The sequence below is a fragment of the Xyrauchen texanus genome, chromosome 3 (assembly GCF_025860055.1).
Source record: "Xyrauchen texanus isolate HMW12.3.18 chromosome 3, RBS_HiC_50CHRs, whole genome shotgun sequence".
NCBI lineage: Eukaryota > Metazoa > Chordata > Actinopteri > Cypriniformes > Catostomidae > Xyrauchen > Xyrauchen texanus.
Window position 1 is genome coordinate 34,461,129 of NC_068278.1, and position 26,107 is coordinate 34,487,235.

At 42.9% G+C, this 26,107-nt stretch overlaps 1 protein-coding gene across 1 annotated transcript in view; it reads left to right on the forward strand.

Annotated features, from left to right (window-relative positions):
* The window catches only part of LOC127626484 (fibrinogen C domain-containing protein 1-like), a 194,729-nt gene that overhangs the window by 68,564 nt on the left and 100,058 nt on the right, over positions 1–26,107 (forward strand). Inside the window, exons 2-3 of the mRNA XM_052102292.1 lie at positions 9,351–9,830; positions 24,178–24,337. Of these exons, the coding sequence (XP_051958252.1) occupies positions 9,351–9,830; positions 24,178–24,337 (640 nt within the window). The remainder of the gene's footprint in view (positions 1–9,350; positions 9,831–24,177; positions 24,338–26,107) is intronic.

Consider the following 26,107-nt stretch of genomic DNA (forward strand, 5'->3'; position numbering starts at 1 on the left):
TTATATTTATTTTCTTTTTGATACACAATGCCCTGTTAGGGCAACTTAATGTCTGCACTTTGTTCTGCACTATGTTCCACCACTTTAAGTAAATTGGTTTGTTGATGACGGTTTAAATCCCCATTTATTCAAGATAATTACAACATTTTAATAATTTATTTTCAAATTCAAGAGATTATAAGATAGAAGCAGCTTTTTTGGGTTTGCAGTGAATTTCTTTATACTTTTACACATAATAAATTTGTTTATGAATAAAGATTGATCGGTTGAAAGCAGTTATTTTGAGAAAGATGCCAAATGTTCTCCTCCTATACAAATTTGACATTGAAGGCGTGCATACAACATATTTGCCCACTGGCAACTAAAGTTGCCGCACATTCAAATATGATTTTCAAGAAGAATTAAAAAAACTTGGGAAAAAAAATGCAGAACGTGTTCATATAGGACACTATTAACATGACTGTATGCATGAAACCATTCAGAAAAAGTTGGGCACAAATGGGTCAAGAATAAAACATACTGTACTCTATGCTAGAACATGATGCAGATGCTTCTGGCAACAAAAGATCGATTTTGTGTGTTTTGTTCCAAAATGTGTCAAACTGAAATTCATAACTAAACAAAAGTATGTGTTACATTCTCAACATTGCTACAAGGGCCGCTATTGCCGACAGTAGTATGAATTGTCTGCTACTAGAAGGAATTTTCTCTTTCAAGTCAACTACTGTCAAGGCAGAGCAACAGTTTAAAGATGATTTTGCTGAGCAAGTAAGATTAAGTTAGTATATGTATTGTATACCATCTTACGTGAATAAAAACACATCCAGTTTAATGGCACAGTCTTCTGAAGGTAACTCTATTGTCCAATTGTGTACTGAGGTTCGTTACCTGGACAGTAATGCACGTTCCCTTTACAAAAAGCTTCACTATGATGCTGAACTTTGCTAAGCGCTTTTGGGAACAATCCTGCATTGTGACCAGCTGTGAGTATGTGTGCAACACGTCAATGAACATTGACCGGAATTTATAGCCTCGGCTGGTGAGATCATTAGATACACCTGTGGCCAGGCTATAAATAGACGCGTCACCAGTGTGTCTTCAGATCCGTTTTCTTCAGAGCAAACTGTGCTGTGTGTTTCACAAGCCTGTCAGAAACTTTCTTTCCTCTGCTAGGATTTAGAATTTGTTAGGTAGTGCTGCAGTGAACCTTTTCTCCTTTCCCTCTTTCTATATATATATATATATATATATATATATATATATATATATATATAAAATAGAAAAGAAAAGGTGGAAAAATGTTGGAGAAACAAAGCAAACGATGAGTTTCCCTGTCAACGTTCTATGACTGTCAGGGACATGCATCAATTTTGTTTTGTTTGTTTAGGGGAAGAGCATGCTGCTCTCGCGTTGGGGCAGGGCGAGTGCGCGCATTGCGACCTACTTTCGGGTGAAATGCTTCGCGCTCGCCTCGCTTACTTCCGGGAGTCAGCGCCCACTCTATCATCGTGATGCTCTCGCATATATTTGGCTGAGGAGCGAGAAACGGGTCCATCCCTTTCGCTCGCTCACTCCCCAGATCCAGCTGATCCTTCTGGTAATCTGAAGCATGCCTCTGCGCCTCTTCGTTTCACGAGGGGGTTGCTGAACCTCTGTACATTTTACGCATAATAATAAAGCGGCTGAGAAATTACTCGTGGTGGTTACTCGGGCTGTGGCCAGACTACAGATAGACTGGCCACGCGAACAAGAGAGCCCTCCCCCCCCAAACGCTCCAAACTATAAGACAGATTTCTGTCTGGTGGCCAAAAAAAGAAAAAGGGAACGCTATATTAGTCCCTTCCTTTCTTTGATGACCTGACAAGCTTTCTCACTCATGGAGGAACCCATATACTTCCCGTGTTCACGTACCCTCGACGTATTTATACTCGACTATCGTGGGTGCTGAGACACGGGTGTATTCAATGATGCCGCCAGTCGAAGAGACGCTTGCGGGCTATCTCTCACCGGGTACGGCATCATCACTCAAGAAACCCGCTCTCCCCACTAAGCCATGCAGGACTACCTCCATGCTAGTGGGGAGGGCTTTTCAAGTGGCAGGTCAGGCTTGTGCTGCGCTGCACACCATGGCCGTGTTAATGGCGTACCAGGCTGACCTACTGAAAGACCTGAGTGCGGGTGCAATGCTCGACGAAGAAGCCTTTTCTGAACTTCGTCGGGCCACAGATTTATCTCTCCGTGCGACCAAGCAGGGTCGTCAGCTCGGTTGTCACAGTAACTGTCTCGAGTTGATGCCGGTATTTCTGGCCCTGAAATACTTCCTCCAGAGGCTACCATGGCTTGGTGCGGGTGGGCAGTACAGCGTTAGCCTCTTACATAAACCATCAAGGAGGTCCACGTTCACGTCAGCTACATTTCTGGCACATCAGATTCTCCTTGGAGCCCAGGGCAAGCCCCTGTTACTCAGGGCAGTTTATATCCCTGGATGCCCGTATGTGGGATCAGATTTACTGTCTAGACAGAAAAACTCCACCCCTAGGTATTGGAACAAATCTGGGTGAGATTATACAGTGTAGAAGAGGACCTCTTCGCCTCTATGAACAGCGCAATGTCTCCTCTACTTCTCCCTGAGTCACCCAGCCCCCACTGGGTCTGGACGTGATGGCGCATACATGGCCCTGAATGCGTCTGTATGCGTTTTTCCCCGGTTTCTCTGCTCCCGGGAGTCTTTGCCAGAGTTCGCCAGCAAGGGTCTTGCCTCTTACTGATAGCGCCGCGCTGGCCGAACAGGGTATGGTTCTCGGAGCTAATATCTCTCCGGACAGGAGGGACCTTCTGTCTCAGGCGCAAGGGACGATATTTCATCCCTGGCCCGAATTGTGGAAACTTCATGAAACTTCAACTGAAGGACACAGGGCTGTCATCTGAGGTTAGGAGACCATTTCTTAGTGCTAGGGCTCCCTCTACCAGAAGAATCTACACCGATAAATGGGGTGTCTTCGAAAATGGTGCAGTTCACATGGTGCAGATCCAGTTAACTGCCAAATTGTTTCAGTTCTGGACTTTCTGCAGGAAAAACTGTCAGCAGGTATATGCCCCACTACTCTCAGGGTTTATGTGGCCGCCATTTCGGCTTGACACGCCTTTGGGGAGGCATCCTCTACTCGCTCGGTTCATTCGTGGAGCCATGCGACTGAGGCCTCCTGTTAGGACCAGAATTCAGAATTCTTATGGCGATTACCTCTCTAAAGAGGATTGGGGATCTACAGGCTCTGTCTGTTTTGCCGGCCTGTTTAGAATTTGCCCCAGGTATGGCCAAAGCTATTCTTCATCCTCATCCTGACTACCTTCCTAAGGTGCCTTTTTCGACACTACGTCCTGTCACTCTGGAAGCCTTCACTGTCCTACAAAGGCAAAACGCTGTAACATCGTGTTTGGTCAAAAATGAGTTATGTCATTTTTGGGGTATTCAAGACCTCCTTTATCATGTGAATAAATATCGTGAGTCAATTTGATTGTTTTAACGAGAAATTAAAGTGCAATGACAACCGTAACTTCCAAAACCATACGAGAAACCACAGCAGAACGCCGCAACAGTTGTTACGGCTCTTAGCTTTTGTTCCAGCACGCTGAAGTTAAGTTAAGGTGTTCTGACTTTGTTTTGCCTGGCATCAACAGAGATGTTACGGTGCCGCTGTGATGTTACTGTACTCTGGCTTTGTCATACTGTCAAAGATTGCCGCTCTTTTATTGTCACCAAACCGCGTAACATACACACGACACATCTTTGAAATAAAGTGTAGACTGCCGACTGCTTGTTTTTATTATTACTCTGTGATAGCGTAATGGCCCATTACTCTCCTGGAAAAATGGCCTTGAAACGCAGATATCAAGAGCAAGGTAAGAACATACCAAAAAGATTATGAATTTGATTAAAACATTATACATTTTCGATTGTATTCTGCTTAATTCAGCTAGCTTGTGAGAACAACATACCACTACTTAAGTTAGCTGGCCAGACAAACTGCTCCAAGTATGCAATCAGAAACAAAGCAAGGTGAAGGGTTGTCATAAATGTTGTTATTTTCATTCAGGGTGATGGTTCAGATCTGTCAGTGACAGTGACAGCCCGGAGCTAGCTAAATTTAATCTGTGTCACGTAAATTAGCGCTAATGTTGACGCTGACACTCGCCTCACATCAGATGCCAAAAACCAAATATTAAATAAAGAGGCATCCTACCTTTCCATGCAATCCGATATAATCCATAGAAGATATAATCCATAGCAATGCACGTCATCTGCTGTATCCACAACAATCCATACGTGTTTGAGCCATATTTACTTCTTGCAGGTGTTCACGTCAGATTTTACAGTTAGTTATCGCTAACGTCCGTACAAAAGTAGGCTAACCTAAATAGTAAAAGTAATTCCAAATTTTTTTTCGGTATACTCTGTCTACACTCACCTAAAGGATTATTAGGAACACCTGTTCAATTTCTCATTAATACAATTATCTAATCAACCAATCACATGGCAGTTGCTTCAATGCATTTAGGGGTGTGGTCCTGGTCAAGACAATCTCCTGAACTCCAAACTGAATGTCAGAATGGGAAAGAAAGGTGATTTAAGCCATTTTGAGCGTGGCATGGTTGTTGGTGCCAGACGGGCCGGTCTGAATATTTCACAATCTGCTCAGTTACTGGGATTTTCATGCACAACAATTTCTAGGGTTTACAAAGAATGGTGTGAAAAGGGAAAAACATCCAGTATGCGGCAGTCCTGTGAGCGAAAATGCCTTGTTGATGCTAGAGGTCAGAGGAGAATGGGCCGACTGATTCAAGCTGATAGAAGAGCAACTTTGCCTGAAATAACCACTCGTTACAACCGAGGTATGCAGCAAAGCATTTGTGAAGCCACAACACGCACAACCTTGAGGCGGATGGGCTACAACAGCAGAAGACCCCACCGGGTACCACTCATCTCCACTACAAATAGGAAAAAGAGGCTACAATTTGCAAGAGCTCACCAAAATTGGACAGTTGAAGACTTCAAAAATGTTGCCTGGTCTAATGAGTCTCGATTTCTGTTGAGACATTCAGATGGTAGAGTCAGAATTTGGCGTAAAAAGAATGAGAACATGGATCCATCATGCCTTGTTACCACTGTGCAGGCTGGTGGTGGTGGTGTAATGGTGTGGGGGATGTTTTCTTGCCACACTTTAGGCCCCTTAGTGCCAACTGCGCATCGTTTAAATGCCACGGCCTACCTGATCATTGTTTCTAACCATGTCCATCCCTTTATGGCCACCATGTACCCATCCTCTGATGGCTACTTCCAGCAGGATAATGCACCATGTCACAAAGCTCGAATCATTTCAAATTGGTTTCTTGAACATGAAAATGAGTTCACTGTACTAAAATGGCCCCCACAGTCACCAGATCTCAACCCAATAGAGCATCTTTGGGATGTGGTGGAACGGGAGCTTCGTGCCCTGGATGTGCATCCCACAAATCTCCATCAAGTGCAAGATGCTATCCTATCAATATGGGCCAACATTTCTAAAGAATGCTTTCAGCACCTTGTTGAATCAATGCCACGTAGAATTAAGGCAGTTCTGAAGGCAAAAGGGGGTCAAACACAGTATTAGTATGGTGTTCCTAATAATCCTTTAGGTGAGTGTATATTATCTCAGAATTAAAAAGTAGTAATCCAAGTCGAGTTCATTGACTGAGCATCTTGAGAAGTTTGGTGGCCCTTAACCCTTTAACTGTCACCCCTCCCCCTTTTTTCGCATAGACATGAAAATCACAATCCAAACTTAAATGGTTGTATTTCAAGAATGCTTTGTCATATATACCTATGGACAAGTTGTGTTCCAATTTTTAGGTTGATATCTCAAAAAATAAGCTTTCAGTAAGATTTTATTTGGGCGCAGTAAAAAACTTTTTTACTAGATGGACAGCCGCTTCCTTACTGACCATATAAGGGCGCCTCCATTTTCATATATGTTTTGAGTGATCTGAACCATGTATTTCCATAATTTTCATTCAATTTATGAAGTAGACATCCTATTCAGAAGTAGTATGGGTGGTTTGGCAGTGTTTGATTTGAATTCAGCCTCTAATAAACTTTATAGCTCGCAGCCGCATCACAAATCGAGAATCCATAATATTTTTGTTTATATATATAAAAAAAAGCAGACTTTTATTTTTTTATAAAATTGGATTGGTGTTATTTTTTGAACTCTTGACATACAAAAAAAAACAGGTTTCTACCAATCTTTCATGATTTTTCATGTTTATTGCTATTTCAAATCTATTTCATACTGTACATACTGTACTGCAAAGTTACTTATCTGTCATACTGTTTAACTGTGTTAGTGTTGCCGCACTATCCTGATCATTATAGCACTAAATAGGAACAACCAAATGTCTCCTATATAATTTAAAACAAATACCATGATGACTAGACCTTGGTTAGGTGTTCTTATAATGGATGTAAGTATGGTGAACAGCAAGTAAATATTGATTATATGTCAGTTACTGCCTTTTGCCTTTGCATGACTCCTGATTTTTGGCACATGATACAAAGGCAGAGTACAGTAACTGCCAAACAAGGGTCAAAGATCAATTTTGAGCTCAATATATTTTGCATGCAAACATTTCTTCAGTATAGCAACTAGTTGTGAAATTTTGGGAGTCCTACCTATAATACTTTTGTCTGGACAAAACAGAAACTTTAAAGTCATTTTTCTCAGTTTCATACTCTAGTGAGTTTAGGTCTTTTGCTTTTGCGGGGCATTTCTGCTCCCCTCCGTTTTTAATGCCGGAGCAGGAAAGACTTCACAGACTCTAACCCAGTCTGTGCCCTTCAGACTTATGTCAACCATACTAGCCAGTGGCGTAAGCCAAGGCAATTATTTGTCTGAAATGGGGGCCGCAACAGGGGGGGCGGCCGCTACCAAGCAGACTATGTCACATTGGGTGAGGGATGCTAATGCCCTGGCTATAAGCTTCGCCAGTAGGTGTCAGGGCTCACTCCACCAGAGGGGGTTCGCCTCCTCTAAAGCCTTGGCTAGAGGGGTTCCTCTGCAGCAGGTTTGTGATGCGGCAGGCTGGTCCTCTCCGCACACATTCATCAGATTTTATAGTTTGGATGTTCATGCTACTCCGGGCTCTTAAGTCCTTGAGTCAACATCTCAAGCTCATGCCTGAAGAAGTTTGTGACGCGGCAGGCTGGTCCTCTCCACGCACATTCATCAGTTTTTATGGCAGGCTCATGCCTTAACAAGTCTGTGATGCGGCAGGCTGGTCCTCACCACAAACGTTCATCGAACTTTAGGGGTTAGATGTTTTTGCTACTCCGGACTCTTACGTCCTTGAGTCGACATCTCAAGCTCACGTCTGAACAAGTTTGTGATGCGGCAGGCTGGTTCTCTGCACACATTCGTCAAATTTTATGGTTTAGATGTTTATTCTACTCCAGGCTCTTACGTCCTTGAGTCGACATCTCAAGCTCATGTCTGAGACCTCTCGCGTTCTTGTGAGCACACTTCACAACTGTAGGGGTACGGACAGCCCCAGTGCAGTGGCGTGGGTATTGCGTTCCCAAAAGCGCTTAGGAAAGCGCAGCATCATAGTGAAGCTTTTTGTAAAGGGAACGTCTCGGGTTACATGTGTAACCCTTGTTCCCTGAAAAAAGCGGAACGAGATGCTGTGCTTCTTTGCCACACTGGGACGTCCCATGACTGCTCTTCAGAAAAAGATATCTGACGACACGCTGGTCTATTTATATCCTGGCCATAGGTGCATCTAATGATCTCATTCCGCTTTTTTCAGGGAACAAGGGTTACACATGTAACCCGAGACGTTATGTAAAATGCACATTGGTAATGTGTGGTCCATCAGCTTGAGTCTGCATTCGCATATTTGCCCCCTCTCCTTTTCTGCAATCGTATGTGTCTGGCCTAATCTATAAATCTTATACTTGAAAAGAGCCATTCAGGTCACTTCTCTTACAGTTTTAGGAAATGTGATATCAAAGTATGCAATGTATCTATGCTGTCTGGGGAAGTTACTGTGACATGTTTGCTAATATTCATGACTTCTGAAATTGACTTCTTGTAATTGTTATATTTTATATTTACGCATATTTTATTCATGTTTAATAAAGTATATTTTTTCCCCATCATTATTAAATCCTCATTTGAAATTTTTAGTTTATATTGATATTGTGTGCCTTGCATAGACATACTACGTATTGCATTAAGGTTCACTTGTATTATTAACTGAGGTTGTACAGTATAATATAATACTAATTAAGTCTTCCATTCAATTCGTATCAGCATATCACAAGTTTCACCTATTAAATTGGTAAGTGTAGTACAATACAAACATTAATAGTAGATAAAATACTTGAATAATAATATTAAAATATACTGGTAACCTGTGGTGGTTGAAGGCATCTAACAGTGCTTTGAGTGTAGCATCAATTTCATTCATTCAAAATATATCTTCATGAAAGCAAGTAATATTTACGTTTTAAATGTTTAATTATATAACATAAAATCATCATGAAAATAACACATTATGACTCCAGCTCTAAATATCTCCCAGTCATGATCTCATACAGGCTATGTCCAGGTAAACTCAAATTATGAGATTCATCTGCCAGAAGAGCAGTGCCAAAACACGACTCACCTGAAGTGTTCTAATGCAAATTTTAAGTTTCAACCACTGAATTTGCAGTTTTTCACAAAAAAAAAAAAAAAAAATTCTGTTATCATTTACTTACCTTTACATTGTTCCTGTATGGCTAATTTTGGGGTTAACTTCCTCTTTAATACTTGAAATTAACATTTGTGTATAAATGCACTTTATTTATTTGAAAATGTACCAGCCCTAGGAAGAGGGCTTTCCCAGCTGAGTTAAACGTTTTAGGGAGTTTTCCTTACCACTCTCACCATCGGCTTGGTCCTTGTGGCATCTGTAAAGCACTATTCTTTGTGAGGCACTATTCTTTAAGAGGCATCTTTATAAAAATATTTATTTATATGTATAGAGCTATGCAAATAAATAGAATTGAAATTAAAACTTAAATTGAAATAATAGGAAAGTGGTATGGAAAGATGGATGGATGAAGTTAAGAGTGTAGTGGATGATTGGAACACCTTCATCTATTCTTCTTTGTGTTTTTGTTTTCCTTCAGTTGTGTCTGACTGCAATATTATCCCCAAAGGGCTCTCAAAAGCACTTTCTGTTCTGCAGAAATGGTAATGATGATTATGCTGTTATGACGGCTTTGACTCTCTTTGTCTCTCTGTCTCTTGTTTCTGTCTCTCTGTCTGCAGAGGATGAGTTGTAGCTATTTGTTATGTACCATCCTTCTCTTCGTGGCCGTTCTCCTTGCAGTCACAGTGACAGGAACCATTCTTCTTATGAACCACTACCAGGCTCCACCGATGTCAGATGGCCCGCCCCATATTACCACCAATCAAGATGAAGCCAATGCATTGGTGACAGTCGAGAGGGGTGATGGATCACGCATCAATATCTTTATCGACCCAAACTGTCCTGATTATAACAGTAACTTCCTGCGACTGGAAGGTGTGCAGACATCTTTGCTGCACTCCCTTACTGACCACGATACGGATCTCAAATCTGTCAAAGGTCAGGATCGTGCGCTGTTGGTCAACTTGGCAGAGGAAGTGGCTAAGCTGTCTGCCCATGCAGGCCAGCTAAAGATGGACTATGAGTCTCTGAGAAGAGGGCAAAGCAACCTGGGACAGGACTTGACCACATTGCAGACTGAACAGAGTCGACTTATACAGGTAATGGTATGCAGGACACACATATGCATAAAAAAACACTGTATCTTCAGCTACATATTCTAATGCTACCAAACTGGAATTTTGCATTTACTTATTTAAAGGTGCACTCGGTCGTTTTTTCCTCATTAAAATACTCCTAAAGACATGAATTGTAATTTTGCAATATATGTAGGAAATTATTATCACTCGCATCAAAAGGAAGACTTTATTTTCAGTAACCTTATAAAAGCTGTTTTATTCTACACGGCGAAGGGTCTGCTTAATTTCAGTAACTTTCCTGTTATTTTACACGTTCACTCTTTGATTAAATTAATCACGGCTGACTGCGAATACTAAATCTCTAAATTCTAAATTTATAAATTATTTATTTTTTATATTATTCATTTATTATTTATTATAAGTCGCTAGGTGTCAGTGTATGTCCAGATGACATATAAACAAAGTGCAGTAATACAGTAATAGTTCTAAAAGGGATAGTTCATCCAAAAATGAAAATTTTCTCATCATTACATTTATGGCTTTCTTTCGTAAATGGAACACAAAAGGAGATGTTGGGCAGAATGTCAGGGATTGACAGCCTTAGTCACCATTCACTTTCATTGCAACTTTTTTTGCATTCAATAAATGTGAATGGTGACTGAAGCATAGTTTAACATCTCCTTTTGTGTTCCAATGAAGTATGAAAGTCTTACAAAGTAAATTATGAAATAATTTTCATTTTCTGGTGAACTATCCCTTTAAATGATGTTGTTATTTAAGTCAGTAGTTATGTTATGGTGCAATAACAGTGCTGTATGTTGTCTGATTGAGGTAGCAGCAGTGGTAGCACAATCTGTCCAGACACAATGCAATATGATTCCAGTGACAAACAATTTTTCTGTCCACACTGCACGTGATAATGCTACATAACGCGACTAAACAATCCGAAAAAGTTTGATGTTTAATAAACAAGATAATCTGGATTTTAGACTGAGAAGATTTCACTGTGGGCTGGACTATCTAGCGTGATGCTGCAGATATATAAACCAAGTGATCTATAAAATGCGGCTGATTAGGACAAAGATTCAGATTTACATGTAAGAAATGGCATTTATTGCTCCTTACTTTATCGTGTCTAGTTAGGACTTGGTTTAAGACAACAAAAAGCATGGTTACAATACAGTCGTCAAGATAAGAAGATCTTTGGTGACAATCCTTAGCAACCACCCATAGCTCATTCCTACAACTCAGTAGCCTTCATCAAACCAGTAAACTACTGAGAGATGGTGTAGGAATATCAAACAATGACATAATAATGACATATCTCAGACAGAATAATGACAATTTAACACTTAGTCTGAAGCCGACTTTCCTTGTCCTTCTTGATTTGTTCTCATTATGTGTTATTTTGCTCTGAACCACGGTTAATTTTATTCAGTGCTTTAGACATCAGTGAGAGTTTCAACAGAACCAACTATGTGAAATCGATTTATATTAAATACTGTATACTTATTCTGAAAAGAAACTTAAACTTAGGCGGTCTCATAACCTGGTCTGGCTGGTCTAAATTGCTAGTTTTAGAGGGGTTTCAGGCACTTTTCAGCTGGTCAGGCTTGGAGGCCAGCTAGACCAGCTTCAGCTTTTTAAGATGTTTTTATTCAGCTCGTTACAGTGACGATGGATATGGGCTTGAAAAGGCCGCCGAGAATGCAATTGAGGGAGAGAGAGTCCCAGTCATGCAGATCTGGCATTCCGTGAAGCTAAACGCTGCAAAGCTGCTGAACATATATATTTATAAATTATTGTTGTCAGTTATAACTAAAGCTAAAGTAGACACCTTGTTGTGGTGCTGAAAAGCCAAAGACTATTTGGTAGACTGGGAAAAAAAATGAATGCTTGATTTACCTGGACTGCCACCCCACTTGCCGCTTCCTTATTGTTGACCTCTACACTGGTGCCAAAGCCCAGGATAAGGAAGAAGACTGGTCACCATGGACACCTCACCTCTGGACGAAGTCTTCGGTGCCCTGGCCAGCATCCAGGAGACCCTCCATCAAGCCCTCCTCATGCAAGAATGGCACCTCCAGGAGCTACTCCAAGCATAAGCTGAGGATCAGCAGGCCTTGCGGAGCTGGTTAGCTCCGAGCAGTTCCTCCACCATGGCCCCCGAAGCAGTGACGAAGCCACAGCTGTTGTTCCAAAAGATGGGGCCCCAGGACGAGTTTCTTGAGCAGTCGGCCACCGTCTCCAGTTGGCCGCCAACCCAATGGGCCCTCCACCTGCTGCTGCTGCTACTACCAGCTGAGGACCACCTGGACTACGTCAAGCTGCAGACCGCTGCCCTGCAAAGGGTTGGCCTGGAGGCCCGACCAGGAACAAGGAAGAGCGCGGCAAGGAGGATCTAAAAATATGCCTGCCCCCTCCCCTAACCTTCTCCGTCGTCCTTCCCAGGTGAATGTCTCCACCGTCACAAGTGCAGCTGGGAAGCCTGGGCTGGACAGTCGGAGTGGCGGGAAGCCGAGTTGCGTCCATGACCCCCAACCGGAAATGAGGTGGAGACGTGGATTCGGGTCCCCGACACGCCACAGTCTTCCCCCGGTCGAGTAGGGATGTACAGGATACCGGTAAAATTAAGGGGCATACATACCAAGTCCTGGTGGATTCTGGCTGTAATCAAACCTCGATCCACCATCGCTTGTTTCATGAAGGGGCTTTAGGTACAAAACAGTAAATCATAGAGTGGAGTCTGTGGTTAATTCCCACCCATCCACTTATTCTGGGAACCAATTGGCCAGGGTTTAAACAATTATCAAAAGCGTTGTGTGTGGATAGGTCCTGCAAACCAAAAATATGGTGTGTGATATGTGACATAATGGCTGAGGAGGCGGAGCCGGGGCAGTCTGCATCTGCTCAGCATCAGAATGACGCAGGATGGGAATCCATCGGAATTCTCGCCTCAGGGAATTTCCAGATGGGTACTTCCCTCTGGAGAAGTCACGTGATGAAAACACCATTCGTGATCAATGGCCAGCAGCTCCAGCCCAATGACACCCTCACATATCTGTATTTTTCAATTATTAGGGACCGGTTGTGTGGAGCGACACAGGACACTCAAACCCACGAAAATTAAACCCAGTTGTTAGTCCCGAGGAGCCATCGGGAAAAACTTTTACAGGCATGCCATGAATGTCAGCTGGTGAATCCACCGGTCACCCCAAGAGGGCCGTTGCAGCCAATACTGTTAATCGAGGCCCCCTTCAAAAGAATTGGTATGGGCCACGTCGGGCCATTAGAACAGTCAGCACACAGATATTCGTTTGTATTAGTCCTGGTGGATTATGCAACTCAATATCCTGAAGCAGTGCCTTTATGCAACATCTCAGCACGCAGTGTTGCGGAAGCACTCTACAAAACTATCTCCCGGGTGAGGATTCTGAAAAAAACAAGGTACATGGTTATGTCACAAACACTACGTAAACTTTATGAACAGGTGATTAAATAAATTCCTACCAGCATTTATAACCTGCAAATTGACGGGCTGGTGGAATGGTTTAATCACACCTTCAAAAAAAAATTTTTTTTTATAAGACACTAGAAATGGGAACAAATGGCTGGAATTTGCACCAGGAGATAAAGTACTTGTATTACTCCCCACATCAACCTTGAAATTATTCGCCAAGTGGCAAGGAACATTTGAGGTTACACAGCGAGTCGAAGACCTCAATTATGAAGTTAAACAAATTGATAGAGGTGGGACATGTCAAACTTACCACCTCAATCTCCTTAAATTATGGAGAGAGACGGTACCCGTGTCCATGGCGATGGTAGTTCCAGAGAGGGCGGAGCTCGGGACAGAGTTGAAGTTCAAAGCTGATCCATTCATCCCGGTCCCTTGTCGAGACCACCTCTCACTGTCCCAGCTCACGGAGGTGGCCAGGTTGCAAAAATAGTTTGCGGACGTGTTCTCTCCTCTCCCCAGTCAGACTAACCTCATTCAGCACCAAATCAGGACCCAACCGGGAGTGGTTGTGCATAGTTGGCCATACCGCGTACATGAGCACAAGAAAAAGGTGATTCATACCTAAGAGTGATGGGTCAGTCCGATTCTGTGTTTATTACTGGAATTACCTGGAATGCCACCCCACTTCCCGCTTCCTTATTGTTGAATCCTCTACATACACACTACAGCTTTAAAATAACCTAGATAAACTCCAAAACTTTGGATATGGATGTAAGTTCAATATTACTAATATAATGCCAGAGACAACGTAAAAGAGATCTCAGAGGTAAAGTCATAAACAAATTAATCAGATTCTGTACATATTATCTAATCACTGGAATTGTCCATATCTGGAATTTAATATTCAATCAGTCCATCAATATATGCACTTTTTGTCTATGGTTTTTAATTTAATTTCAAGGTCTGTCATGTATGACTGATTATTTATTTTCAATATATTATAATTGCCTTGTCCTGTACGGTTTTGTAGAAAAAGCTCCTGTATGGACTTGTGTGTGTTTTGCATATAAATAGGTTTGTTTTCTTGTATTCTATAATACACTGTACTCTATCTGCATTATGTATGCGTAGAGTGGAGGAGGGCAGGGCTGGTCTGGAACAACGCACGCCTGTTCCCCAATCAGCCTGATGGGGGCACGTGAGTTATAAAGCCGGCCGGTGATGAGAGAATGACATGGAGCTTCTCTGTGTTTATGTTTGTTTGTTTTTCGTTCAGTTTATTATTTATGTTGCCAAGCAGGTTCTCGACTCCTTGCCCATTAACCTCTTTACAGTATGCTTCTATTTATACTGCATTCTGTAGTTGCACACAGTACACTGTGCTGTTTTGTGTTGTGTGAATACCAGTTGAGGACCTAGAAATGTAATATTCAGGGGTGCTATTTGGTATTATTGATACTGTGTTAAAAGACTGGGATCATTAACGATTTATCAATATATACTGTATTTCTAAATATAAAAAATACATTAATATTTTGTATCAACTTGATACTGAAGCATTGGTACTTTTTACATCACTACAAGATGATAAAACATTCAGGGCTTTACTAGAAATATTCTGGGCTTCAGGCCTAGCAGCCTAACCCTAGTGCTACCCATGGGGATATTGATACACTTGATGACAACTGCTGTGCTGCTTCATGCTCTATGCACTACAGTTTCAGAGGTGGAGAACAGCAGATGCTGCCTGCTGCCCTGTGTTAAGTGAATTACCAACAATTTAAAGCCTGATTTTAATCTGAATTATGCAGATTTAAGGTTTGGGATTAACACCATCTCTCTATAACCATGTGTTACGGACAAGCTCCAACACACAAAATCTGTCAAATACACAGGCCTAGATGCATGCACACACACACACACACACACACACACGCACAGCAGGAAGGGGTGAAAAATAGTTGTTTATCACCACCAAACACCTGTGTGACAGAGAAAGCGTAAGCAGAAACCCTCCTGAAAATAAAATAATCCTTCATTTTCTGATGACTTTTAGACAGGATCGTTGACCTGTGTTTTGTCTGTGCATGTGTGTTTGTGTGCATGATTGAATGTGAGGGGTCTTTCTTTTGTGTACTCTTATTTGTATATTTATTTTTTTAGCTCTGATACAGATTGAATGAATTGTTGGATTTTGGTGTTTGAACTTTGGAAAGAAGAACAGAAAAACATACTCAACACAGATTTGAGTCAACTGTAGCGTGAAGAGAGACAGAGGGACAGAGAGGACAAGGGCGACAGAGAAAAAGAGACACTTGGCATTAAAATGCATTTTTGGTGATCAACATTTGACAAAATTAACCTCTTGAGAGGTTTCCATTTCCCTTTTTTATATGTAACTAGTAGAACCTAATAGACATACATTTTTTTTTAGAGCAAATCGTTTACCTAAAAAACCATGGCAACATATGAGTTCTTGAGACGTTACAGACGTCACATCAGAAATTAGCATACTTAATTCTGATTCAAAGTAATGGCCAGCATCATCTAATCACTGCCACCCATGTTAATATAAAATTGTACATTATAAATTCTCAATATATGTACTGATTACCATTGTCCCATGTCTGATAAACATATTGAGTGGTCCAAAGATCATCTGCAGCTTGAAACTGAACTTTTGGAATGGAAGTTTGGTTTGAACACACTTAGCTGAGAGCTATAGGATGCTCCCTTGCTCCATTGCTGCCTATTTAGTGAATGACTTAAACTCCAGTGTGCTGTCTGTCTGCTCTGATCTCAGAACAGTTCGAAGTGCACCTTATTTTGAACTTCTAACTCCATATAAAGCCTTTGAAAGCAATATTTTTCAGCTGGAAGTACCCATTGGTTATCAATGTGATAATGCACAGTAAATATAGGATTTCTAAGAAAGTGCTAAATTGCACATTAGTATATATTGTTTTTAGCAACATGGCATTCCACGATAAATTGCTCAAATTATAAAACTTAATTGTCACGATGTGGTAAATCAGGAGAAGGCAGACAGAAGGTAGGATCCAAACGCGGCTTTATTGAAACAATAAATAAACAAAACACGGGAACAAAAGAAAGGTCCACAATGGGAAAACAGAGACAGAACCTTGGAAGGACACGGGGACATCAACAGGGGGAACGGGAACCACGAACGAGAGAGTAGTCACAGGGAACTTGGGCTGGAAACAGGGAGCTAACAAATACATCCATAAACAAACAACGACCGACAGAGACTGAACAAACAGACAGGGTTCAAATACATGGACATAGGAAGATGGGAACCAATGAACAAACAGGACTCAAACAAGATAACAGGGTGATAAACTAAAACCAAAGACAACTAACGAGGGCAGGTGAAAACAATGAACAGAGCACAAGAAGGCTGACAAGAAAACTATGGAAGTACAAGGGTGACAAAAGTGAAAAACTAAGGAGTTAGAAAAGTGACAAAAATGACAAACAAAGGGCAACGGTGAGACAAGACACGGTAATCATTACAGAGTCCCCCCTTAAAGGAGCGGATTCCAGACGCTCAAAAGTAACATCACATAAAACAAGAACAAATGTCCATTGACTGGGGGGGAGCTTGTGGTGGGCAGACAGACCAAGGGGGGCAACGAAGGGCAGACAGGCAGTCCAGGGGGCAATGAGGGGCAGACAGACAGTCCAGGGGGCAACGAGGGGCAGACGGACAGTCCGGGGGCAACGAGGGGCAGACAGGCAGTCCAGGGGGCAACGAGGGGCAGACAGGCAGTCTGGGGGGCAACAAGGTGCAGACAAGAAAAAGGGACCGGTTCAGGAGGTCTGGGACAATGCCACTGAGCAAAGACTGGTTTTGGGGACCTGGGAGGCAGTCGAAGGACAGGGGCCGATCCTGGGGGCCCAGAAGTTGACCACGGGATGTGGGTAGGCTTGGGGGACCTGGGAGGTGACCACAGGACAGAGGCCGGTTTTGGTGGCCTAGGAGATGGCCGTGGGGCAAGGACTGGCTCAGGCGACCTGGGAGGTGGCCACGGGACAGAGGCCGGTTTTGGTGGCCTAGGAGATGGCCATGGGGCAAGCACCAGTTCAGGGGGCCTGGGAGGAGGATTGGCCACTGGGGAAGCCGGCGGAGCCGAGGGAGGCCCGGGAGGCGGAGCGAGGGAGGCGATGGCTTAGGAGGCTCAGAAGGCGGAGCTGATGGAGCCACTGGAGGCGGAGCCGGGGGAGGCGATGGCTTAGGAGTCTCAGAAGGCGGAGCTGAGGGAGCCACTGGAGGTGGAGCCGGGGGAGGCTCAGGAGGTGGAACTGAAGGAGGCTCTGGAGGCAGAGCCGTAGGAGGGTCAGGAGGCGGAGCCGGGAGAGGCTTGGGAGGCTCAGGAGGTGGAGCTGAAGGAGGCTCTGGAGGCGGAGCTGAGGGAGGCTCAGGAGGCGGAGCTGGGGGAGGCTAAGGAGGTGGAACTGAAGGAGGCTCTGGAGGCGGAGCCATAGGAGGGTCAGGAGGCGGAGCCGGGAGAGGCTCGGGAGGCTCAGGAGGTGGAGCCGAGGGAGGCGATGGCCTAGGAGGCTCAGTAGGCGGAGCTGAGGGAGGCTCAGGAGGCAGAGCCGTAGGACACTCTAGAGGCGGAGTCCTAGAAGGCTCTGGAGTCTCTGGGCGCAGAGCCGTAGGAGGCTCGGGAGGTGGAGCCGTAGGAAGCTCGGGAGGCGGAGCCATAGAAGGCTCGGGAGGCTCTGGAGGCGGAGCCATAGGAGGCTCGGGAGGCGGAGCCGTAGCAGGCTCGGGAGGCGGGGCCGTAGGAGGCTCGGGAGGCGGAGCTGCAGGAGGCTCGGGAGGCGGAGCCCTAGAAGGCTCTGGAGGCGGAGCCCTAGAAAGCTCTGGAGTCTCTGGGTGCAGAGCCGTAGGAGGCTCAGGAGGCGGAGCCGTAGGAGGCTCGGGAGGTGGAGCCGTAGGAGGCTTGGGGAAAAGGGCCGTGGAAGACTCGAGAGGCTCTGGAGGCGGAGCCCTGGAAGGCTCGAGAGGCGGAGCCCTGGAAGGCTTGAGGGGCAGAGCTCTGGAGGGCTCGAGTGACTTGAGGGGCGGAGCTCTGGGAGGCTTGAGAGACTTGAGAGGCGGAGCCCTGGAAGACTCGAGTGAATTGAGGGGCGGAGCCCTGGGAGGCTCGAGATGCTTGAGAGGTGGAGCCCTGGAAGGCTCGAGATGCTTGAGAGGTGGAGCCCTGGAAGGCTCGAGGGGCTTGAGGGGCGAAGCCCTGGGAGGCTCAAGAGGCTTGAGGGGCGGAGCCCTGGGAGGCTCGAGAGGCGGAGCCCTGAAAGACCCGAGAGGCCCGAGGGGTGGAGCCCCGGAAGGCTCGAGAGGCAGAGCACTGGAAGACTCGAGAGACTTGAGGGGTCGAGCCCTGGGAGGCTCGAGAGTCTTGAGGGGCGGAGCCTAAGAAGGCTCGAGAGGCGGAGCCCTGGGAAGCTCAGGAGGAGCTCTGGGAGGCTCGAGAGACTTGAGAGGCTCGGGAGGAGGAGCCCTGGGAGGCTCGAGAGGAGGAGCCCTGGAAGACTCGGTAGGCGGAGCTCTGGAGAGCTCGGAAGGCGGAGCTCCGGAAAGCTCGGGAGGCTCGGAAGGCGGAGCTCTGGAAAGCTCGGGAGGCTCGGAAGGTGGAGCTCTGGAAAGCTCGGGAGGCGGAGCTCTGGAAAGCTCGGGAGGCGGAGCTCTGGAAAGCTCGGGAGGCGTTGGCGCTTGGACGGTCATGGCTACAGACGCTGGCTCAGGGACGGTCGAGGCTACAGGCGCTGGCTCAGGGACGGTCGAGGCAACAGGCGCTGGCTCAGGGATGGTCGAGGCTACAGGCATTGGCTCAGGGACGGTCGAGGCTACAGGCGCTGGCTCACGGACATCTGAGGCTACAGGCACTGGCTCATTGACGTTTGAGGCTATCGGCACTGGCTCGGGGACGGTCGAGGGCTCAGGCTCTCTCATCGTGGCTGACGAGGACTCAGGCTCGCTCACAGTGACATGCGTGGGCTCTGGCTCGCAGACCGGGGCAGGCGCTGGCCGGGAGGTGGAAGCCCGTCTTCTCCTCCTCATCCTCCTCCTCTGGGCAGACGAAGATGGACGCGCTGGTTCGTGGGAGGCGACTGGCGTAGGGATGGGCTCACTGACAGGTGGAGCTGGCGTGACGGGAAGAGCCAAGGGCGAGTTGAAGGTCGACACCGCGGAAGGTGAGGTAGGGTTCTCCTCTGTTACGTCCACCATGAGTGACGAGCCGCTGACCAGCAGAGCCTCTTCCACCTCCTGCAAAGTCCAGCCGAGCATCGCTGGTGGCAACCGCTCCCTTAGTGAGGCATTCAGATTTCCCCAAAAGAAAGATGCCAGGATTGAGTAAGTCGGGATCCGGGAAGTCGGAGACAAACGCCAGCTCGAGGTAGTCCTGGATGTGGTCTTCAATCGGTCGGTCCCCTTGCTTCAAGCAGAGCAGCTGGTAGTTGGCCTGTTGGACCGCTGGTTCCATTGTAATGGTCGGTCGTTCTGTCACGATGTGGTAAATCAGGAGAAGGCAGACAGAAGGTAGGATCCAAACGCGGCTTTATTGAAACAATAAATAAACAAAACACAGGAACAAAAGAAAGGTCCACAATGGGAAAACAGAGACAGAACCTTGGAAGGACACGGGGACATCAACAGGGGGAACAGGAACCACGAACGAGAGAGTAGTCACAGGGAACTCGGGCTGGAAACAGGGAGCTAACAAATACATCCATAAACAAACAACGACCGACAGAGACTGAACAAACAGACAGGGTTCAAATACATGGACATAGGAAGACGGGAACCAATGAACAAACAGAACTCAAACAAGATAACGGTGATAAACTAAAAATAAGACAACTGACGAGGGCAGGTGAAAACAATGAACAGAGCACACGAAGGCTGACAAGAAAACTATGGAAGTACAAGGGTGACAAAAGTGAAAAACTAAGGAGTTAGAAAAGTGACAAAAATGACAAACAAAGGGCAACAGTGAGACAAGACACGGTAATCATTACAGTAATTAGGTACCTTACCAGATGTAGTTTTGTTGCCATTTCTCCCAAACACAAACTATGTTGTGGTCGGCACCATGTAGTTTTGTTACATGTTTCTATGTGTCAGCAAGTAGTCTCCTGAACTGAGAACAGTCAGTTTAAATGAATTTAAATTATTCGTTGCATATAGCAAAGCCAAAATCCAACATCCACATATGAGTACACAGGGTCGCACGAGGTTAAAAGCCAGGTGTAAATTTATTCAAGGCACATTGTGACCCGAACACTGAAACCACATTTGAAGGTGGTCAGGGACAAATTCTGACAACATTTGGCAAAGGTGTAAATGCTAATTGTTTTCGTTATACCCATGCAACTACAGCATGTATGAAAAAAGTAAGTGCTGTTTTTCATTTTGCATGAGTAAGTGTCTCTTTTCAAATACACTAGATATGCATTGGACTACAAGGTGTACTGTAAATGCAATCAAACTAAAGAATACCCTGATATTGTCTGGATATGAAACACATGTTAATATGCAATGTAAAGGGGGCCAGAGAGGAGAAAGCTGAGAAAGTGTGATAAAGAGAGAGGAAGAAAGGGATAGACTTTAGGTAAAACATGTCATTTTGACTTCCTTAAACCTATCCACCCTTATTAATTAAGGGTAATTATACCTGTAATTACCTCCCTTCACTTGTAGTATCAACAGAGACAGGTCTCCTGTCACAGATTAAACAGATAAAGTTCTAAGTATAATTGCGCTGTTAATTTAATTGTTAATTTGTGGTTAAACAATTTGGTGGGATTACAGATTGCAAATGATAGAATTTTACCACATATGCTCAGTGAAGAACCAGGATATGCACAAACAAAAATATATATATACTGTATATATATATATATATATATATATATATATATATATATATATATATATATACTGTCCAAGCACTGTGCAAACCCTTTGACCTGTTCTATCCAAAAGAAATAGAAGTGTGTGTCAGTCTGAATGATACAATAAAATGCAGAGACTGTTATCCAACAACAGTGTTTAGCTGAATTGCCGATCAGAATTTATTTTCTTAACTTGCATTTATCAGCTCTGGCAGTGGGTCTCCTTTAATAATCAGTTAGGAATTCTTGGACCCGGTACAAAATGTGTTCATCGGGCCACCCTGGCACCAACAATCACACCACTGTCGAAATCACAGAGATCAAATTTTATGCATAGCACTGCTGCCACACAATTGGCTGATTAGACAATCGGATAAATTAGCAGGTGTACAAGTGTTCTTAATAAAGTGCTCAGTGAGTGTATAGTATATCTAAGTGACCCTGCAATAAGTCTAACTTTTTTCTGGGTAACAAACTAAGATATTTTGCATTGTAGCTCGCTCTATGATAGGTTCTGCATACAAATGCATACAAATGAAAAAATGCAATTTTGTGCAGTCTAGGCCTTTATAAAATGTGTTTATCAGTATTCCATATGCGTGTACACACATATTATACATGCTTTTTCTTACCCAAGTGGATTGACTTGATTTTCATTTGACATTGCTATTTGAACTAAACTATAGCAAGTGTTACATGAACAGGATGATTTGGCTATGGTCATTTGGCTACAATACTGAAATTATGTAAGTTGTGCATCAATTTAGACTCAAAAATTCATATGTGTAACTTTTGTATAGATTATATGTTATGTGTAGCTCAATATGTGTTTGACTTTCTTGAATTTCAGTGTGTATAAGTAAAGAATATTGTTCTATATTTGTTGCATCATCTCTTTAATATATGAAAAATGAAACATCAAAATATATAAGAAATCGTGTTGTTAGTCAGTCAGTTGATTAAAAAATTTAACCGCGATCACGTAATTTTTTGTAGTTAATTGCGATTAATTGCAGATTTAGAAAGTGTTGAAATTTGGCACTATATATACTTCTTATTTGGTCAAAATGTTCTATTATAATTTCTATTTTAGGAAGAAAATAAAACAATATGTATCAAAATTAGGCTTTATTAACATTTTCCAAACAAAGCCTTCCAAAATATAAACATATAAATCACCAATTCAAGTCACATCAAATGTTTGATTTTGATCAAACTCACACAAAGTGTGAGTTTGATTTATTGAAAAACTAGTCCCCACATAGGCTGCGTATTCATTGCAATGGGCAATAAATCTCTTAAACTCTCATTATCCACACTATTTATCTGCCGGTAGACTCCTGCTACCTGTTTTCCAACAGCCATAGTGAAGCTGCATTCATGATTCGCATGAGGGCGGCAACACCAGCGTAGAGCGCTGCTTTGAACTCTCCATACGCCTTAAATAGGCTGAAAAATACTTTATTTGTCCCACAAGTCCCATCTGGGCTTGTTTTGTACATCAAATAGTGTTAAGAGGTCCTTTTTCCATCATTTTATCACTGATAGGGAAGCGCTGTCAGATAACATTTTATTTAATGAGATAACAACTGCCATGGCTCTATCATAGGAGAGAGCATAACGGTCAACTTTAGCATGTTAAGACAGTACTGCCTCTAGAATGTCAATGGGACTACTGCATATGCTAAGCTTACTCTCCTTGGTAGAAGGGCTCTGGTGCTGTGGCATGTGCATCAGTGTAATTACTCCAGGCGGACACATTACAATGTTTCCACCCTTAACACCAGTGTTTGTGTTAACGATAAATTCTTTAATCACGAATAAGAAAAATTAACGTGTTAAATGTTTTAAATTAAACTCATGCATTAACACGTTCATTCAGACAGTTCTATTTAGAATATATTATATTCTATTATTTTCTAATTGTCTTGAAAATGTTTTAAAAATTCACACTATCTGGGCATTTTGTACATCCATTTGTGATAGATATATGTGCCTTTAAGACCCGAGTATGTAATAATGTTTGGCGAAACACCCATGCTTTTAAGGGTTAAAGATCACTGTACAGGACATATTGTTGAGGCTAGGATAGGAAGCTCATTCATTATGTTGAATGTGGCTCATATACACACACACCCACAAACACACTCTAATGCTCACAGGAACACAAAGGGTTTTTCCTTCTAAATTGGGTCAGATTTCTCAAGTTTATGGGGAAAAACACACACTTTAGGCATGCCTGTGTGTGTTTCTTACAGTTGTCATATTTCTAGGTAGTCTTTCATCAGTTCACTGCCTCAAGCAGAAAATCTCACCATAATTCTGGCACAAAGACCTTTACATCCCAATTTCTTGTCATGTACTTGACTTGAAATGACAGGTGGCCTTATGGAACCTATCTCGCAGACACATTTTGCCTCCCCATAGGCAACAAGGGATTTTCATTAAACAATCATCATTTCACTGTGCATTTCCATAGTTTAAAGCTTCATACATGTTCAGGAAACTGAGCTGTAGTTTTTAAGTTAAAGCCATCAAACATAGATCCACACTTAGCAGAAGCTATAGCTAAAGCTAAAATTGACCATACTGCTGTCTGTGGTCCTGATCTGTATCTCAGTATAGAAGACACTGCAATTTGTCTGCATATGCTGATTGTTTATTGGCAATTTCACCATATGTAGACATATTGTTTAATTGCAGATGGTCCTATATGTATTAATAGGGGTTTTGTAATTGGATTACTGTAAATGTACTATTAATTCTCAGTAATACACTAACCAGTAGTTAATAACTTAGCCTTTGCAAACTGGGCAGCCTTTAGATAAGTTTTGCCAAAAATATGTTTTTGTGATCTACATTTCTGTCAATAGCTTTATCAATGTGATTCTTTGTTCATTTTTCATCTTTCCACCACAGTCTATTATGGCCAGTTGCTCAAACTGTGCTTGTTTGTACATGCTGCCTGTTTATGTGTTACAGCTGCTGTCCGAGAGCCAGATTAACATGGTGAAGGTTGTAAACTCTGTGAGTGATGCTCTGAATGTCATGCAGAAGGATACAGGTGGTTTCAAGGCCAGAGTGAAGGCTGATCTGCAGAGGGCACCAGTCAGAGGAGTTCGCCTTAAAAGCTGTGCAAATGGTAAGCGATACCGCCTGTCTGCCCATCTCCCTTCATTCTACAAAGTTTTTGGTCAAATATGTTATGGTTTTACCACATCTGTGTCCATTGCAAGGTTATTATAAACGAAGAAAAAAAAATTAATAAAAAAATGATATATATATGTATATATATATATATATATATATATATATATATATATATATATATATATATATATATATATATAGTATGATTCCCAAACCAATGATTCTTATAATTCAAAATGTGTCTTTTGAATTACAGTGCTATACATACAGCACAATCATTGTAGCCACATTGTCTCTGTGTCACCCGATTCCCAAACAAATGACTCTTTTGATTCGGTTATTTTTAGTGAATTAAAAACTTACTAAATCACATTCATCACTGAACAGAGTAATTACTGTATGGTTGTTGATATGACAGTGTGTATGTAATGTAATTTAGATGGAAAAGAGGAGGCGAGAACCAGCTTGGCAATATAAATAATTATTTAATTAAGAACTGAAGCAAAAGACAAACACACATGACGGACATGTCCATAAACTATCTCTCTCTACCACACCCATAGGTGGAAATCGCGGGAGGGTCGGGGGGGTCAGGATTCCCCCTATCTGAGGGTTGTCCCCCCCTAAAATATCATTAAAATGTGTATTGTAAATAATATAATGATATATTCTTAAAAGAATTGTTTAAGAAATAAAACAATACAAATGCAAACGGGGCAACAATAAAAAAACATTTTAAACATTTTGAGTCCCTCCTCCCTTGCCTCACAGTGCTTTGGTCCACTGCCTCCGCCCCTTTTACCTCACCACCGACACACACACACTCCGGTGGCAGGAGAGAAGAACAAAGTTTTTGAGTAGTTGTGGAACTCCAGTAAGTCAATGTTATTTTATTCACTTTAAACATCGGTGAAGTGATTATTTTCTCTTTAATATAGATGATGCTGAGTCATTAATAAATCATGTCAAAAAACAAATATATGATTGTGTACTTGTGTACCAATGTACTTTTGTCACTGATGCAGTCTGCTTTGTTAGCGATTATAATGTTTAACGTTACCCTTGTTTAATACAGTCTATGCGTTTACCTAGCTTGTTTAATACAGTAGTATATCCCCACTCACACACACACCCATAGAGTGTACGCATACACTACGTGATGTAGTGTTGTATGAGGGTATATGTCTAAGAGTGTAGTCATGCCTTCATTTGCTAGGCATGGCAAATGTTTTTATGTATGTTTTAATTATTACTGTGAAGCAACAACGTTGCTATTAAATGTGATATATAAATAAATAAATGCTGAAGTTCAAATTCCATTGTATTTTGGTGGCTTGATTGTGTAAACAACTTATTTACAAAAAATGTATGGTTTTGAAGAATTTTTTGGTCAATTTAGTCAGCTTTTTCATTAAACCAGAAAGAAACTTTGAGAAGAAGAATAATGGAACGGTCTCCATGCTACACTAATAATAGTAGTAAGGCTTTCCTCGGTGTACACGTATCCTTGCAAGTACAATTTTGTCTGTATTATTGGTGTCCCTTTCAAAAATTGCTCTTGAGAATTGTTATTTGTATTGTCCCCACCAACATTTTGATGACATTTTTGCCCTTGCCCACACCACCATCTGCCATCGTCCTTTATCCCTCTCGGAGGCTTAATTAGCCTGATAAGGGACCGGGTGTGTATAATCACAACCCGGCCCAGCCCTCCGTTTTAATTAGTGGTATTAATAACACTTTACAATAAGGTTCCATTTGT